At 39.0% G+C, this 18,598-nt stretch overlaps 1 protein-coding gene across 1 annotated transcript in view; it reads right to left on the bottom strand.

Moving 5' to 3' along the window:
* bfsp2 (beaded filament structural protein 2, phakinin) overlaps positions 1–18,598 on the bottom strand; it is a 43,293-nt gene that overhangs the window by 15,987 nt on the left and 8,708 nt on the right. The window contains exons 2-5 of the mRNA XM_051928851.1: positions 18,515–18,597; positions 17,205–17,361; positions 14,122–14,283; positions 1,974–2,102 (exon numbers count right to left, since the gene is read on the bottom strand). Coding sequence (XP_051784811.1) covers positions 1,974–2,102; positions 14,122–14,283; positions 17,205–17,361; positions 18,515–18,597 — 531 coding nt within the window. The remainder of the gene's footprint in view (positions 1–1,973; positions 2,103–14,121; positions 14,284–17,204; positions 17,362–18,514; position 18,598) is intronic.

The following is an 18,598-nucleotide window of genomic DNA, read 5'->3' as shown; positions in this document are numbered from 1 at the left end:
GTCAAACACTTACATATATACCAAAGTAAACCTAATCGGTTAAACAGCTTCATATATACAGAAGCGAACCTAATCGGACAAACAGCTAATCTATATACATAAGCAAACCTAATTGGTCAAACAGTTACATAAATACAAAAGCAAACCTAATCGATGAAACAGCTTCATATATACAGAAGCGAACCTAATTGGTCAAACAGTTATGCATGTGCAGAATAATTTTACAAAGATTATGCGTGTTAACAATCATTAAAAAGAAAAGATTGAGGAACTCTTCTTCTATATGTGATGAAGCTGGATGAAGCTGACTTGACGAAGACGTAGGTGGCATAGATTGGTTTTTCTAAAACAGAAGAAAAAAATGAGTATCTATTATTATTTTAAATTAGAATGAAAATGAGAACCTTCATTAGAGATAGATTATCCGTATTAAAATATGTGCATGAATAAACTTTTGCTAACTCTCTAGCAAAAGTTTATTCATACAAATTGGCATGGGATGGCTTTGTGAAAAAGTAAAAATTAGATAAAAATAAATCGAGAATGCGTACTTCGATTTGACTGAGATTATCTGTAATGATGAAAAAAAAGTTTAGTATGTTTTTTTTTCCATACGGGAAGGATGTAAAACCTTAGATAGGCACCCTTCAGCCCGTACTGAAGGGTACTGTCAGATTCTTACTGACTAAAAAACACCCTTTTTATTCCACAGCTACCCCAAAAACCACTATTAGGCATTACTTTGGGGTGGCAGTAGTTTAGTTATGAAACAGCTGGGTCCTGAAAAAAATCTGTCTTATTAGTGGCTTCATCACATATAGAAGAACAGTTCCTCAATCTTTTCTTTTTAATGATTGTTAACACGCATAATGTTTGTAAAATCATTCTGCACATTCATAACTGTTTGACCAATTAGGTTCGCTTCTGTATATATGAAGCTGTTTAACCGATTAGGTTTACCTTGGTATATATGTAAGTGTTTGACCGATTAGGTTACTTCTGCCCCGGGCAACGCCGGGTATATACAGCTCGTTAGCAATAAGATGTAAAAAACAAAGCAGCCAGCAGTTCTCCAGCTAGCTTTTTTCCAATTACATCTGTGTGTGTTCATCATGCACTGTTTGATTTAATAAAACACTTAATAGAAAAATGTGACAGACTGAAAATGATCTGTTTTAGGCTTCATATCATTTGGATGATATCTTTGGAAAGGAAAAAAATCTACGATATAAGAGCCTTACATTGCACAGACTAACAAGCCATAAAATTAAATAAGGTCTGAGATTGGCAATGATTGGTTTCTAATTAAGCAATTGGGTTGGAATGAAAACCTGTAGCCACTGCGGCTCACCAGGACCGACGTTGCCTACCCCTGGGCTAAGCCGATTAACAATATTTTGGAGTATTTAAAAATATGAACCACAATTTATGTAAGTGGTTACTTTAAAATGAAGTCTGCATTGAAGATATTGGAGAATAATACAAACAAGGACTGACCAAAGGCTAGAAAATGTTTCATACAGAGAACTATAGCTTTGTGAGATAGGGGGCTTGACTTTCAAGGCTATGCCAGAATCAAATGAAACACAAAAGGGGAAAATGGTAGAAGACTTATAAAATAAAGACTGACCCACATCTCTTCATGTGATTGGGGGAAAATGGAGGTTTCCTGTCATGGATTAAACACTTCGTAATGTCAGGCATTTTAGTGCCATTTCAAAGATGACATGAGGTTTCATTGTAGATTTTCAGAAAGGTCAGTGAAAAACAAGTAATATACCTTCAGTTACATTTTTAGTATCTTTTTTTCTGCACATTTTTTCAAGATTTATAGGCAGTATACCTCATAACAGCCAGTCAACAAACGTGCATGCTAAAGTATCTACCATACTTTCAACAAGTTTATAATTCATTACTATTATGACCAATGATGCTAGCTGATGTAGAGCTTGAGAATAAAAAAAATTGTGTACCAGGGCTCTCATCGACTCTGTCTCTGCTTGGAGGCTCTGAATCTTGCACCCAGTTTCATTACACTCTGTTTTTAAGGACTCCAGTTCTTCCTCTTCCTGGCTCAATTCAGCATTTACACTTTCTGGCTGCTGTTCAAGGAAAGAAGCAAAAGGTCAGTAAGTGTGTTGGCCAGTAGGCAAGTGAGTAAGAAATTAAGTAGCTGCTAACAATGTGACATTGACCTTAAATTGTGGACAGCTCATGGCTCTGAAGCAGTGGTGTCTAAAGTCTGCATTATTAATGATCTCATTGTTTAATTAGATGGTCCTTTTTCTTATTTTATTATTCATTAAGAAAAGAGTAGATGTGTAAGATTGACCTTTATAAGACTAGTGCCCCCTGCTCGCTTCGCTTGCCAACCCCCGTGTTTGGTTTTCCGGATACACACTTTTAAGATTTTTTTTTTCTTTGAATTGTTGCTATTTCATTAGTTTCACTTTTATTTCAGAACTTCTGTAAAAACAATATTTGTAATCTTGCGAGTCCCAATATGCTGAATCTTTTTAATGAGGTCAGGATAGGTTTCTCTGTTGGGAATTTCAGCACAGACAAAACGATCTACATCATCAGCAGTTAATAATTTTTTTTACAAAGTAAAAATGTAAGTAGAGTTCTGCATTGGACTCCTGTCTGTAAAGTCGTGCTATTTTCCTCTCACAGTTCCAAAAGTACATGGAGTTACCAAGGTGATACCCCAGCTTTTGTCTAGGTTTTTGTACAAGGGCTAGACAGAACATTTTTGACTCCTGGGGTAAATTTAGGTTTTTAAATAAGCAGACAGATAAATATATATACACTAACAAAGTAACTAATAAATGCATGTGCGGTAAACTCTGTTTTTGAAATTCTCAAGACTCTTTATTTGTCACATGCATAGTTATACAGGACAACACGCAGTGAAATGCATCCTGATCCACTTATCAAAAACTGTGCAAAGTTAGAAGAATATCAGTTAGATTAACAAAAAGTCATAGATCGAAAGATAACAGTATAGTAGAACATAATAAATAAGTACAATTATGTGAATAAAGTAGAATTAAGTGTTAAGATGCAATAGTGTAGTAATTATTGTGCAAAACCAAAGTTAGACTGGTGCATAGTTAAATGAGGTAGTTTGTTTGTTTGCGCTACTGCGATCTTTACTTTCTTTTTTTATATTTTCTAATTTTCCTACTTTCATATCCTTTAACTTTCTCCACATGTGTATAGCGCAGTTTTTTTTTTTTTGAACCTTTCTAATTTCACTGGTTTCATAGTCTCTAACCTGCTCTGCATGTGTTTAGTGCCAACGTTTGTAAACGTCTTTATGAAGTTCTACTTTCTTTTAATCACTGTCTTTTAAGTCTGAGCCGGATTGGACGTGCTTTTTTTCAATTCCACTTGTTCCGGGCTGATAATTACTTTCCTTATTTTCTGAATTTGCACCTCGATTATTCTTTTTTGCTCTTTTTTCTGTCCAACGCATTTGAGTCTCTTTTCTCCGCGCTGCTCTCTTCTTCGTTTAGATGTCGACATTTAATTTATAACGTACTGTCCTTATGCTTTATATGTGCTGAGAGCCCTGTGTGTGCTCAGATCCTTCACAAGACTGAATGTTTTGCTGCCTATTGTCCTATTTGATAGATTGTAAGTAGGGTGTGTCTTTGGTCTCGTGGGTCTTTAAAATGTCTTACGAGATTATCACGTATCGTAGCCTTCCATTTGCTTTCCATTCCAGGATTTTCTTTTATATATAGAGAGAAATTTACAGTTATTTACATTTTTGCCATTGTTTTAAGCAAATAACTTCTTTTTATTGATTTCCCATTAATTCACCTTTTTTATGTAGTTTGCTCCCTTAATTCTATGCTAATAATGAAAAATAAGCCGAACAGACACCCAGGCAAATAACACTGAATGTTGAAAGGCTGCAACTATTTCTATAATCTGGGTTTCCATATTATCTCATGCCTTTTATCTTCCTGTTTGGGTCTTTGATTATTGCTTAATCCAATTCTGGCAGTTATTTTTTCTTTACATGTCTAATGAAATAGTTAATAATAATTTAAATAATAATGCTGAATTATTATTATTATTATTTAATAAAATAGTTGAAATACTATTGCATTTTCTTTGGCAATGTTTGTTTTGATTGAGGTGTTGCCATTTTGTGGATCATGGCTACTATGTTGTTACACATGGATGACGGGAGTATGCAGTACAGCGCATGATTTCACCATAGTGACATAAATATGGAATGGAAGTCATAATGATAATGAAAATCTTAAACAAAAAGATTTTGCTCTATGTAACATATACTGTCATGTGAAAAAGTAAATACACCCCATAAAATATTTGATCTTTTTTAACATATGTGGGCACATTAAGATTTCATCTTTATTTAGATCAGTGATATAATATGACAAATATCATGCCACATATACATTTTGTAGTCCATTGTATAATTTAAATAAATATAAATGCAAATTTCTTGTGGAAAAAGTAAGTCACTACCTCATAGAACATTTTTAGAGGGGATTTATTTAAACCTCAGACATTTAGCTTGATTTGCTCGTTGATGTTGAGGTGTGTCTTATCTCCATGCCTACTGTAGTAAAGTAGCTAAAGCAGGACTATTAGCCTAATAGACCACAGTTTGTGGAGGGGATGTATCAGAGCACTAGAACAATTTTGAGGGACAGATGCCATTCAGCCCAAAATCCTATTTGACTAATTTCTCCAAAATGATATTAAGTCAGGCCCTTAAAAAAACCTTCTCTGCCACACTAGTTGGTAACTTCACTTATTCCATGGGTCTGTCATTCTCTGTTTTAAGTGTTCCAACTTTTGTGTGAAATTTGCCTTTAACCATTTTCCTTCTATGTCCCTGTGTCTCAGCCAAGTCTCTTGGCTCAGTTTCCTTATGGTGCGTTTATTTTTTATGGATGGTTTATATGTTTACGCTTTTCTCTTTCTCAATTAGGAAACCAATAGAATCAATGTAAGTTTGTTTGACAGTAAAAATAAAGAAAACCAGTATGCCTGTTGATCAGAATGGTTAGAGTTGGTTTGTAATCTGTACAATTTAAGAGATTGATGTAATGAGTAAGCATAATCGTCTAGAACAACACAGTTCATAAATCTCTCAACAAGAAGCCCCCAATGAAAGAGATCAGCACAAGACCCCATGATAAGGGTCTGCCTGCATGTGCCTCTCAGTCTTCACTATGCTGATCTCTGAGGGAACAACATGTTTACTGCTATTACAATTGAAGGGTTGATCAGTTTGAATATATGTGACCAGGCTCATCCTTTCAGATGAGCGAGCGAATCCCAGTTTCTTATTTGATTTTTATTTTATATTATACATCTTACAGCCCTTCTGGTTTTTGGACACATAGTAAACATAAAAGTGTTGACTATACAAAAACTCTGTGGCCTGGATCACTAGCATTATTGTTATCTGCTGTATAAGAGGAATGATACCAGGGTCATATATAGAATGTCATTACAAGAATAATGCTGCTAAACATATGATTTGATTTTTGATAACAGCTGCACAATCCTATTCATTCTGTATAACTGATCAAACATAACATCTTTGTCAAATGGTAATGTTGAATCGTTAATGATCTTTTATTGCAAGTCTATTAAATTAATCATTTAAGCCCCGTCTTCTCATTTTTTTAAACAATAATATAAGATTTGATCTGAAGGAGATTGAAGACTGCCAAGTGGTGGCAGGGAAAAATGTAGTTATGCAGCATAGGATGGTAGTCTGTAGGATGACGTTGGAGATCAAGAAGAGGAAGAGAGTGAGGGCAGAGCCAAGGATCAAATGGTGGAAGTTGAAAAAGGAAGACTGCAAGGTTGAGTTTAAGGAGGAGGTGAGACAGGCACTGGGTGGCAGTGAAGAGTTACCAGACAGCTGGGAAACTACAGCAGATGTAGTAAGGGTGACAGCAAGAAGGGTGCTTGGCGTGACATCTGGAAGGAGGAAATGGAAACCTGGTGGTGGAACGAGGAAATACAGGAGAGTATACAGAGGAAGAGGATGGGAAAGAAGAAGTGGGATAGTCAGAGAGATGCAGAAAGTAGACAAGAGTACAAGGAGATAAGGCCCAAGGTGAAGAGACAGGTGGCGAAGGCTAAAGAAAAGGCGTATGATGAGTTGTATGAGAGGTTGGACACTAAGGAGGGAGAAAAGGACCTGAACCGAAAGACAGAGGGACCGAGCTGGGAAAGATGTGCAGCAGGTTAGGGTAATAAAGGATAAAGATGGAAACGTAATCACAAGTGAGGAGAGTGTGTTGAGCAGATGGAAAGAGTACTTTGAGAGGCTGATGAATGAAGAGAATGAGAGAGAGAGAAGAGGTTTGATAATGTGAAGATAGTGAATCAGGAAGTGCAACGGATTAGCAAGGAGGAAGTAAGGACAGCTATGAAGAGGATGAAAAATGGAAAGGCCGTTGGTCCAGATGACATACCTATGGAAGCATGGAGGTGTTTATGAGAGATGGCAGTGGAGTTTTTAACCAGATTTTTTAATGGAATCTTGGAAAGTGAGAGGATGCCTGAGGAGTGGAGAAGAAGTATACTGGTGCCGATATTTAAGAATAAGGGGGATGTGCAGGACTGCAGTAACTACAGGGGAATAAAATCGATGAGCCACAGCATGAAGTTATAGGAAAGAGTAGTGGAAGCTAGAATGATGATTGGTGAGCAGCAGTATGGTTTCCTGCCAAGAAAGAGCACCACAGATGCAATGTTTGCTCTGAGGATGTTGATGGAGAAGTTTAGAGAAGGCCAGAAGGAGTTGCATTGCGTCTTTGTGGACCTGGAGAAAGCATATGACAGGGTACCTCGAGAGGAGCTGCGGTATTGTATGAAGAAGTCGGGAGTGGCAGAGAAGTACGTAAGAGTTGTACAGGATATGTACGAGGGAAGTGTGACTGTTATGAGGTCTGCGGTAGGAGCAACTGATGCATTCAATGTGGAGGTGGGATTACATTAGGAATCGGCTCTGAGCCCTTTCTTATTTGCTATGGTGATGGACAGGTTGATAGACGAGATTAGACAGGAGTCCCCGTGGACTATGATGTTGACTGATGACATTGTGATCTGTAGCGATAGTAGGGAGCAGGTTGAGGAGACCCTGGAGAGGTGGAGATATGCTCTAGAGAGGAGAGGAATGAAGGTCAGTAGGAACAAGACAGAATACATGTGTGTAAATGAGAGGGAGGTCAGTGGAATGGTGAGGATGCAGGGAGTAGAGTTGGCGAAGGTAGACTGGCCTCAACAGTACAGAGTAATGGGGATGGTGGAAGAGAGGTGAAAAAGAGAATGCGGGCAGGGTGGAATGGGTGGAGAAGAATGTCAGGAGTAATTTGTTACAGACGGGTATCAACGAGAGTGAAAGGGAAGGTCTACAGGACGGTAGTGAGACCAGCTATGTTATATGGGTTGGAGACGATGGCACTGACCAGAAAGCAGGAGACACAGCTGGAGATGGCAGAGTTAAAGGTGCTAAGATTTGCACTGGGTGTGACAAGGATGGATAGGAGTACTTTAGAGGGTCAGCTCAAGCTGGATGATTGGGAGACAAAGTCAGAGAGGCGAGATTGCTTTGGTTTGGACATGTGCAGAGGAGAGATGCTGAGTATATTGGGAGAAGGATGCTAAGGATAGAGCTGCCAGGGAAGAGAAAAAGAGGAATGCCTAAGTGAAGGTTTATGGATGTGGTGAGGGAGGACACGCAGGTGATGGGTGTAACAGAGCAAGATGCAGAGGACAGAAAGATATGGAAGAAGATGATCTGCTGTGGCAACCCCTAACGGGAGCAGCTGAAAGAAGAAGAAGAAAAAAACTTTTAGATGAAATTGTCATCGCTAGCCTCCCTCTTAAAAATATGTGGGCCAAATGCTCAGAAATACACACCATGAGCAATTTACTGGCTTTGGAGTCCAATGTGATATGCACTGTGCTTCATCCACTCTTTTAGAAAGCCTGGGTAGAAGTTTCTATCTTAAAAATGAAATATTTTTTGTCTCCATTAGCTTTGAAAACCTTGGCAGAAACTACAGAAACTGAATAATGTCAACATTGTTTGGTATATTCTCACTATAAAGTGTTGATCCCCTGTGAAAGTTTTGGTATTGTGAAACCTTACTGTTTTTTTAATCACTGAACAATTTCAGCTCTCAGTGGGCAGATTGATTCATTTGTAATCATTCAGAATAAAATCTTAGGTTATTCTGTTGGTACATCGGCATGCCACCTTGCCTCCCCATCACCCACTTCACATGTGAGGTCCTGAAAAGTTTTGAAGTCTTACCTGTATGTTAATGTAGATAAATCATAATTAATTAACAATTATTGTTTATTATTATTATTATTATTATTATTACTACTACACTGTTAGTGTGTTCTGATAGAAGTGTAAAAAAATTGGGAGGTCACAAGTGCAAGGAAAAAGGACCAGGAAAAAAAAATTGTTACCAAATAAATTAAAGGGAGTCAAAACCAGAAATGTGAGAGATTTTGAAACTAAACTCAACATAGGATCAAAAACTGAAGTCAGAAGAACCTCATTAAATCATCAATCTGTATTTGTATGTTTTATATATACTGCATTATGAGGATTAAGAACAGGCTGACCAAACAGGAAATACTACGAAGGATGCCACATCATCAGATACTTTTCTCTCCACATAGGTTCACTCTTATGGAGTCATTTAAATGTTCATCTGTCGGTACTCTTCTGAACTTTGATTTTATGATGTCATGTCAGACTCACAGAGGTATGCAGACCCAAACAAAGCAGATATTTTCAGAGCTGCTGGTGAAGATTCTTATTGTTATCTGGCTCTACTAAGCTGAGAATGCTGTTGAGACTTTAACTGCACATTATTTTGAAAGTTTACTAATATATAATATATAAAATCCAATGTCTGTCTGCTTTTCACGAGAGAACTACTTAATGGATTTAGATCGGGTTTTTTTCTATAATTTGCTTGAATGTTCCAGTTGATTTTGGGACTTCTCTCATTTTGCTATGTATCATAGTTCGCTTGCGGTACCGATTTATTGGGCGAATCTGAGAAACACACAATGGTGCCGAGGGTAGGCGCCTTCCTCACTCACTCGCCAGCTTTGGGGCGAGTTCCTTAACTCCGCTTAGCTAGCGAACGAGAGAACAATTGAATTCAACTTTGTTTGATATTTAAAATAAAGTGTTACTTAGGTCTTGATGAGTTTGAGTCTGGATATTCTCTTAGGTGTATGCCACATTGAAAAGATAGATTGCAATTCAGATTGTGGATCGTGATTTTGTGTTAAAAGGATCATGATCTGATTTTTTGGAAAGATCACCCACCCTAATTTGACTAATCAAGTTTTCAAATTTATGTAGGATTCATTAACGCTTTGGCAAGCTACTTGGAAAGGGGTTGTGAGCTACCGGTAGCTTGCGAGTGACGTGTTGGAGGCTCACTTCTTCTTTTTCTTTCGGCTGCTCCAGTTAGGGGTTGCCACAGCGGATCATCGACTAATAAAAAAAACACAAGTTCCCTAATTTTCTTTTTTTCTGTGATATTACTAAACTTCAATTAAATCAGTCAAAGGATTTTTTAAATTCTGGGATATTTACTTTTTCTATTGTAAAGGTTGTTCTTAACCCTTGATACTGAAATATCAAAATATCCTTTCTTAGCAGATACCTAGTGCCCAGGATGTGCACTCCTGACAAATTTCAGCTTTTTAAACTAAATGAGAAGCCAACTTTGTCTTTTTACTAATATACTAGTCATTTAGCCCGTTACAATAATGGGCGTTAGAACAGTAGTGCATAAACATTAGTAGGAACAGTCTATATTAAATGGCAAGGGACTTTGACCTCATTCTTTTTGTTGGTCGTATTTTTCTTTCTTTCAGCCTTTCTTTTGTTGATGTTTACTTGCTGAGCTGACCGTTCTTCGTGGGCTGCCGCCGTGTATTGTGTGTCTTTAATTTTCTGTGACAGTAATACTGTCTTGTACGTCCGCTGGCTTGAACGTCGGTAATATACCTTTAATTTTCTCTGGTGGTAATACAGGCGTGCGCGTCGGTAATATGTCTTTAATCTCCTCTGACAGTAATACTGGCTTGTATGTGGCTGTAATATGTGTCACTGTATTGTGTACCTTTAATTTCCTCTCGCAGTAATACTGGTTTGTATTTCCGTAAAACGCCTGTAACTTTCTCTGACAGTAATATCGCGCATCGCACTGTGCCCCGCGCATGCGCACTTCACCAGAAGACACACACACATGGACACCTGGACGCACACAGGGATTTTATTAAAGAGGATTTCTTTTTGTGTATCTTTTTTCTTTTCTACTTATTACTAGTATGTGGCCATTTCTTGCATTTTGTTTGTGATTATTGTTCTGTCTGCATCTTTTATAGTTTGAGGCACTGTGGCACAGTGGTTAGCAGATTGTCCAACACTAATCCACTCCATAGATTTTACAGTGTCTTACAGAAAGGACATCTTCCTAAATAACTTTGCTTTCAGGCTTTACCTGACATTGCCTGTCACAAATGGAAATGGTGAGCGATTTTTCTCCAGGCTCAGACTAGTGAAGTATAGATTCAGATGTACAACGGGACAGGAAAGACTGAGTGATCTGACTCTGATATCAGTGGAGAGTGATCTGGTTTGGAAACTGGATTCTAGTAATCTGAAATAGGACTTTGCTGCAAAGAAACCCAGAACAGTCCATAAGTCCGTTTTTGTCTAACCCGCTTAGTTCAGAACAAGGTTGTGGGGGGTGCTGGAGCCTATCGCAGCTAGAATAGAGCACAAAGCAGGATCAAACCCTGGACAAGGTGGCTTTTCAAACCTTGTGATGGTTACTTGGTTACTTGTCATCTGTGCAGCAATGGCTAATTAAAAATATAAGCTTTGATACAGCATTCATTGTCTCTCATAATTTTGGAGAGTAAGCCCATTCTGTTCTTCGGATGTTTGCTATTCATTTTAAAGTTAAGACTCTGTAGTAGTCATTTACTTTACTCCGTATAACTCAGACCTTGAATTTGATGTGCACAGCACTCAGAGTATTTTGTGTAGGGTTAGGGTTAGCCCAGGGTCCCCCCACTCTCCTTAACCCGGGCCTGCATGTGGCACCAGCCTAATTATCATTACACCAATGACATCACACATTGTGACTTGTAGGAAGTGCAACCCTAACAAATGACAAGGCATTCTGACAAGCAGATCCCTAAAAGTCAGCGATACATGAAAAATGTGATAGAATGAAAAAGGAAAGATAAAAAACTAGTATCAAAGCAAAATGAAGCAACACAATTAAAGTTAAACTAAAAACATCAGGATGTAAAACTTAAAAATGCAGTGTCACAGGAAAATGTATTGATCCAGGAAAAGTAAAAAACTTGCTGAGAATCATAACAGCTTGCTGACAGCTGGCAGTGAATATGGTTTGTATCGTTGTTTGTGTGAATGTTACAATATATATGAGTGCTACTGCTGTCTTCAGCATGTGTCCTAAGTATCTTGCATTGTGTACTGCATCTAATAAAACCAATTTGCCATGATATACAGAAGCTTCCATTCATGAAGACTAGATTATAAACTATAAGGATATGCCATCTGTAAATTCCATCAAATTTAGAGGTCTACACTTCCTGAGGCGGCTGAAGCGAGCAAGTCTTCCCCTTTCCATCCTCACCATGTTCTACAGAGGCACCATTGAGAGTGTTCTGACCAGCTGCATCACTGTCTGGTATGGCAACTGCAACACATCTGACCACTAATGCCTGCAAAGGATAGTGAAGACAGCAGAGAACATTATTGGGGTGCCTCTCCCTTCGCTACAGGACATATTTTACAAACGCAGTGTCCGCAAGGCCTGCAGAATTGTGCAGGACCCCTTATACCCCTCACATGGACTTTTCACACTTCTGCCATGCAAAAGAAGATACTGCAGCATCAAAGCCAGATCTGCCAGTCTGTAGGAGAGTTTTTACCCCCAAGCTGTTAGACTCCTATAATACCATGCTGCCCCCTGGGACCTTCCACACGGCCTCAACCACCTCTAAAAACAGAACTTTTATTCATACAAGCCACTTTCCGGCAAAGACGAGTGTGCATGTAGAGAAGAACTGAAAATCTCATACTGACTTTTAAGTATTTTGACACTCTTGATATCCTTCTGCTGTGAAACATTCTGACCTGTCATTGTTTACACATGTCTTAAACAACTATTATCATATACTGATCATTTCTGTACTATCTATATCTATTATTTATTTATTATATTACATATCTTACACATCAATATTGCTGCTACTTCTTTGTCTTGTCTTTGCACAATGTCTTCTCTTGTTTGTCTTTTGATTTTAAATTTTAATTTTAATTCTATTTTTAATTTATTATTTGCACTTCATTTTTTTACACTGTGGACCCTGAGCTTCGCAATTTCATCTATCTGTATACTTGTATATGGTTGAGATAACAATAAAGTTCACTTTGACTTTGACTTTGAGTACACTCACAAACTGTAGTTTAATCATTCTATCAACAAATATTTTGAGTCGGACTCATTTTTAACCAGGATTCTAAACTGGCCAGGTTATAGATGTAGCTTAGAAGGTGTGACGGGCGGCCGGGTCCCATGCCCGGCCGGGATGCCCCTGCTGCATATGTTCTGGGGGAGCAACCATGAGCAACTCAATACCTTCCTCAGGACACTTGGTGGCAGCCTCCCTGGCTGACGGTGATTCCCCAACCTCCCCTGGGAGATGGAGTCGTCCACAGCCTGGTTGGGAACTGGGGTGGCTGCTAGGGGGTGCTGCCTGGATTTTACAGCCCAGCTGGACAAATCTTCAGCCTCACCTGGAAGTACAATTGGGACCAGGTGGTCAAGCACCTGGAACACTTCCAGGTTGGCTATAAAAGGGGCCAGCCACCACCGCTCAGTGGCCAAAGTCGGGAGGCGAGGACGAAGCTTCAAGGGAGGAGTGGTGGTGCCAGAAGGCAGTGTTTTGGTTGTGGTCAGTGCTTGTTTGGGACTGTGTATTACCTGTGGGGTTCAGTGGGAAGACATGCCTCACAGGTGAAGAAAAATAAATCTTTATTTTGGTTTTTATATGTGCCTCTGTGTGAGTCTGAGCCGGGATGGGCGCAAGAAGGCACTATTGTTACAAAGGTTAACAGGTCTTTGTCGTAATGGTAGCATGGTAAGACCACATCTACTTCAGTTTAGGGTCTCCTCCTGGGCTCAAAATTCGATCTAGTGCTGATGGGGCCAGCTGCTGAGTTCAAGTGAAAGGTCTGTATGTATGCTGAAAGCTTTAGCTTCTCTTCTTCAGTGCAGGGTAGTAATAAGACTTCAGTGCAGATTACAAAGCTTTCTCTTTTAATTTAATTTTGACCATTCTTTAATTTTTTGTTGTTTTTGGAAATGTACATTTCTATTTTGTTTTTTGTAGCTCAATTTAAATCTGGCATGTTTTTTTACTTGAAGATGTTCTAAATATTTATATATTTGGCTGACGCCTTTATCCAAGGCAACCAACAACATTTATGATACAATTGGTTACATTTGCTTTTCCAATTGAAGCACAGGCAGGTCAAATGTGTTGCTCATAGTCACACAGTGTCAGTCGCAGAATTTGAACCCACAACCTCAGGGTTTGAAGTCCAAAGCCTTAACCATTACACCACACATTAAACATATGATTTGAACTCTAAAGGAGTTTAATAGTTTTAATGCTATTCTGCAACACCGTTTTTGTTTTGATGTGCGTGACGTCATTTTAGAACTGGCAATACCTATGGAGATCTTACCCCTAATGGTCTGGGAGTATATGATGTGTGATGTCATGAAAACAATCATATAAAAACTGACACATGAATTTTTGAGATTAAGGATAACTCTGTGTTGGTGTGTGAATCTTTAGTGTGAAAATTCTGCGTCAAGATTTTTGGGTTAGTGAAATGGGTTGGATGACATATCAGTTTGGCACAATTTTTACTATGTCTTATCTCCTGGTCCTCTTTCATTAGAAAAGGCCTTACTGTCGCATCCTGAGTCAGCATATTCTTCAACTACCGTAATTCCTCACCTTGAGTTCCAGGTATGCATCAGTCTCAGCTCGGTTTTGCTCCACCACCTTTTCCCAGTGGCTTCGGATATATTCAAGGATATGGTCAAGGCTTGTCTCAATTGGAGCATCTTGTTCATCCAGCTGACTTCCAGCGAGCTGATTATAAAGCAGTTTCACATCCTGAAAGTAAAGAAATGTGCATGAAAGACAAACTGATTATCCCCTCAGTTGCTATATCAACATCAAACTTCTGACCAGGTTTCATAGCCCACCCAGTAAATACAACCTCAAGACTGGCTTCAATGGTCAATGCCAATTTCCCTATTCTTGGTAAGGTCAGTTTATTTTTAAGAAAAACAATTATAAGATGAAAATTCTCCTTCGATCATAGTACTGCATTCACAGATAAGGTGTGTATATACTGTAAGTAATGATAATAATAACAACAATAACTAGTATAAAATAATTTTCAAAATGTAGCGATGCAATCACATTGAAATTATTATATCTTTCAACTTGCATTGGAGCACCTGTAAATTTGGTTAGAGGGTCAAAAAACTGTTGCTGGTGATGGGCAAGTCTTACTACTATCATGATCATCACAACGACTATGAGATAATGTTGAATGTCAAGAGAGGTCAGAATGAAGTGGACGTTTAAGTGTGGATCTGGACACTGTGGTAATATCAAGAAGTGTAAGAACATAAGAAGGTTTATAAAAAAAAGTGGATCAGCCCCTGCTACTTATCTTGATAGCTAATAGCATGGTGGTGGTGGGACTACAGTTATATCAAGGACAATACATCTACAAAGGGCTTTTTGGCTTCCGTCTTGAAGCAGTATGACAAGGAGAATCATTCTGCTAAATTTGGTCCATAAATGCAGGCGCGTATTGTCTACTTGATCCCAGCACCTTTAAAGTAATAGTCATCTAAGGAGATGAAAGGGCAAGAGGGGAAAGATGTTCATCAATGAGAAAAACTGTGATAAACCTCTTGTTGTTTTGATTTACTTACTTATTATGAGACACCATTTAATAGGTGTGGCCATCTTGTTTATGGTTACTATGGCCATTGCCCTTTCAAGGTAACAATGACTTTCCATTGTTATGTCATTTCCCACTGATGTAAAAAGATGCTAGCTCGCTAGCTTACTTGTGCAATTCTTAATTTTTCAAAGTGATACTTTACACTTTCTCTTTGATCTGGTTATGGATGTGTTGAGTCAAACTTCAGTCCCGCTGGTGCATGCTTTTTGCTGATGACATTGTGGTGTGTAGCAGAAAAGAAGAAGTGAAGAGGAAGTTGGAAGAATGGAGAAGGGCTTTGAAAGACAGAGGATTGAAGATAAATAGGAAGAAGACAGAATATATGAGGTATAATGATGAGCAGGATTTAGATGTTAGCCTGCAGGGAAAGCTACTGAAAAGAGTGGATGCATTTAAATATCTAGGATCAGTGTTAGTCCAAGATGGATAATTAGGTAACTATTAGAGTGCAATGTGGATGGAACAATTGGAACAAGGTATCAGAAGTATTGTGTGGTCAAAGAATTAAGATGAAGGTTAAAGGTAAAACCTGCAATGATGTATAGAACTGAGACATGGGCAGTAAAGGGAATGCAGGAGAAAAAGTTAGATGTGGCAGAAATGAGAAAGTTGATATGGCTGTGTAGAATTACAAAAAATGGACAGAGTAAGAAATGAGACAATCAGAGGTAAAGCAAAAGTGGGAGAGATCTAAGAAAGTACAGGCAAGTAAATAGAATTGGCATGGACATGGGGAGTGGAGAGACTGTGGGCAAAAGAGTGATGGGAATGAAAGTACAGAAATTAGAAAATTAGGCCAATGTGGACGAGGATTGATAAAGTAGAAAGATTAAAGGAAAAAAAGATGCAGGACGAAGCTGTATGGAGAAGGTTGATCAAGCACATAGAAGTGGGCAAACATGACTAATTTTGCAGTTTGTGCCATTCAAATCTTCAGAATGGAATTGTTTGTTTTGTATTAAGTTTGATGTTTGGATGTTTTCTTCTTAACAGTCAAATTTCCATCTCTCATTTTCGTTCTGGGGTTTCTTGTTTGTGCCTTTTCTGGTTTCTGCCTGAGCAGTCAATCATTCTTTTATCTTTCTTCATAAATTTATGCCCTCTTAGCCTCCTAATCTGTTTCTTACCTCTTCCCTAGAACATTAGAGCAATTGTGACAAGAACCGACTCCATCTTATTCTCCTTGATTAACAAAAATAACATCAAATTGACATATGAAAGTCTCCAAATTTCAACTCTCCACCACATTACTTGGCAATTTATTCCACGTGTCTATGGTTCTTTGCGTGAAGAAAAACTTTATAACATGTGTACAAAATCTGCCCTGAAGAAGTTTGCAACTGCGTCCGTGTTCTTGTTGCAGAATGTATTTAAAGTAACAGCTGAGATCCACTGTACGTTTTACCTTTGTAATTTTAAACACTTCTGTCATGTCAGTTCTTAATCTCCTTTTGCTAAAACTTCTTTTGAGTCTTATGAGTCTCTTCTCATAGCCACTGGGCTCGTAGCACCATAACCAGCCCAGTCGCTCTCCTTTGGACTTTCTCTAGAGCTGTAATGGTGATTTACCAACTAGCCACCTGAATGTGGACATATGAACTGAGAGAAAGCGCGATCATCAAATAATTCAGGCTGGATGTCACAGTGCCAAACCCAGAAGTTTAGAAGAGAAGGCTGTAAAGTGGAAGCAACAGATGTCTGGACATACTAACGGGCAGTAAGTAATGCAATGTATTTCTGGGTGTCAGCTAGGTCTTTGAGACAGGACAGGTGGCCTGGTTACTGGGGATGTTGGATGAAATTAAAGCTGAGAAAACAGGGTTCAAGGGTGGCTGCCACCTTAGAAACTTGACCGGACATCTATCATTTGGGTCTTGAGTATAAGGGAGATCTGGGAGCTTTAACAGACCTTGGAGAGATTTAAAGGATCCCCTATGAGGACTACCCAGAGACAGGAGCCAAGAATGGAATTTTCTTTCTTTTTTGAATTCTGTTCCATCATTTGACCAATTCCCTTTCCCCAGGCTCCACACCATTATGCCTCTGCACTTACCTCTTCATGGCCTTTGGCCAGCACACTAAGTTCCTCCCTCAGGTTGTCTATCTGACTTTCCAGATCCATTTTAGTCAAATTAGCGTCGTCAATCACTTTATACAAGCAGTTAATTTCATCTTCTACTGCCTTGCGGAAAGGCTGTTCGTTTTCATATCTAGAGAGAGAAGCAGCGCATTAATGAAATCGCCTCTTAAGCGGTGACTGCGCTAATGCTTGCGATGTGACACTCTTTGACATGAGAATCCATATTTCTGTCACGTCTGTCATTAGATGAGGCGCTCAGCACCATTATAGCCATTGCGTTTTAGGGAAGATAACAACAGCAGTGGGAGTTTGCAGAATACAGAAGTGTCCCTGTGTGAGGGGGAACACATTTATTAAACAGACACGACTGTGATTGTTGGAAATTGCTTAAAGTCTGCAAAGGAATTTATCATCAGCAGCCATTCATCACCAAAGCAAAGGTTAACAACTCTTGTTATTGCTTCTACAACTGGGAAAAGGGCTGCAGTGGGTTTGGATTAGAAAATGGAACTCTGTATCTGAAGAAAGGCAGTGATAAAGAAGGGCATGGGGCTGCATTACCACAGATCTACAATTACTTCATAGTTAGATATCACTTTTTTCCTGCAAAAGGAAATGAAATCAGCTTGTGTGTGGTCTGGGTGTCACTGGCCAGCTATTTAAAGAACCTGCAGAACTTCAGCCAATTTGTCATTGTCTTTAGAGCTGACAGAAGACTTTGGAAACCCTCATGCGACATTGCATACCACGATGGCACTGAGTGCAGGGCTTAGTGGGTTTTTAAAAGGCTGGGAGTCCAGCCATCCGTTGATTTCTTGTCCAATTCAGGGTTGTGGGAGGCACAAGGCAGACATCGACTCTGGATGGGATGCTGGCCCACTCATGTGTGCTCACTCATACACACACCCTCATACAGCTACTCTAGACTGTACATCTTTGGTCCATCAGAGGGCTAAGTTGTAAAATTTCAGGGATGGGACATCAACACTCACACATGACTGGGGTGACTTCTGCAGCCACCCGATTTGTACGGAACAGCTACAAGTAACAATCAGTTTCACGTACACAAGAAATTTAATTTACCAAAAAGCTTGAAATAAGCCATTTGTGGAAGGCAGTAGATGTTCAGTCTGAGACAGAGCTTCTTAAGATATCCACTGTCAGTATTTTGTGACCATTTCATATGCTCAGAGCAAATTTTATTGACCTCAAAATATTTTCACTTTCGCTTATAACTAGCATAATGTCAACAGCAGACAGCTAATGAAGGAAGTGAGTCTGACCTGTCTTTGAAGTCTTCTGCGTTGGCCTGGACATTTTCCATCTGAAGCATCAGGCGTGAGTTATGCAGAATGGCATCACTCACC

Source organism: Erpetoichthys calabaricus, chromosome 6, assembly GCF_900747795.2.
Source record: "Erpetoichthys calabaricus chromosome 6, fErpCal1.3, whole genome shotgun sequence".
Taxonomy (NCBI): Eukaryota; Metazoa; Chordata; class Cladistia; order Polypteriformes; family Polypteridae; genus Erpetoichthys; species Erpetoichthys calabaricus.
This window is presented reverse-complemented; position numbering and strand designations above follow the sequence as displayed.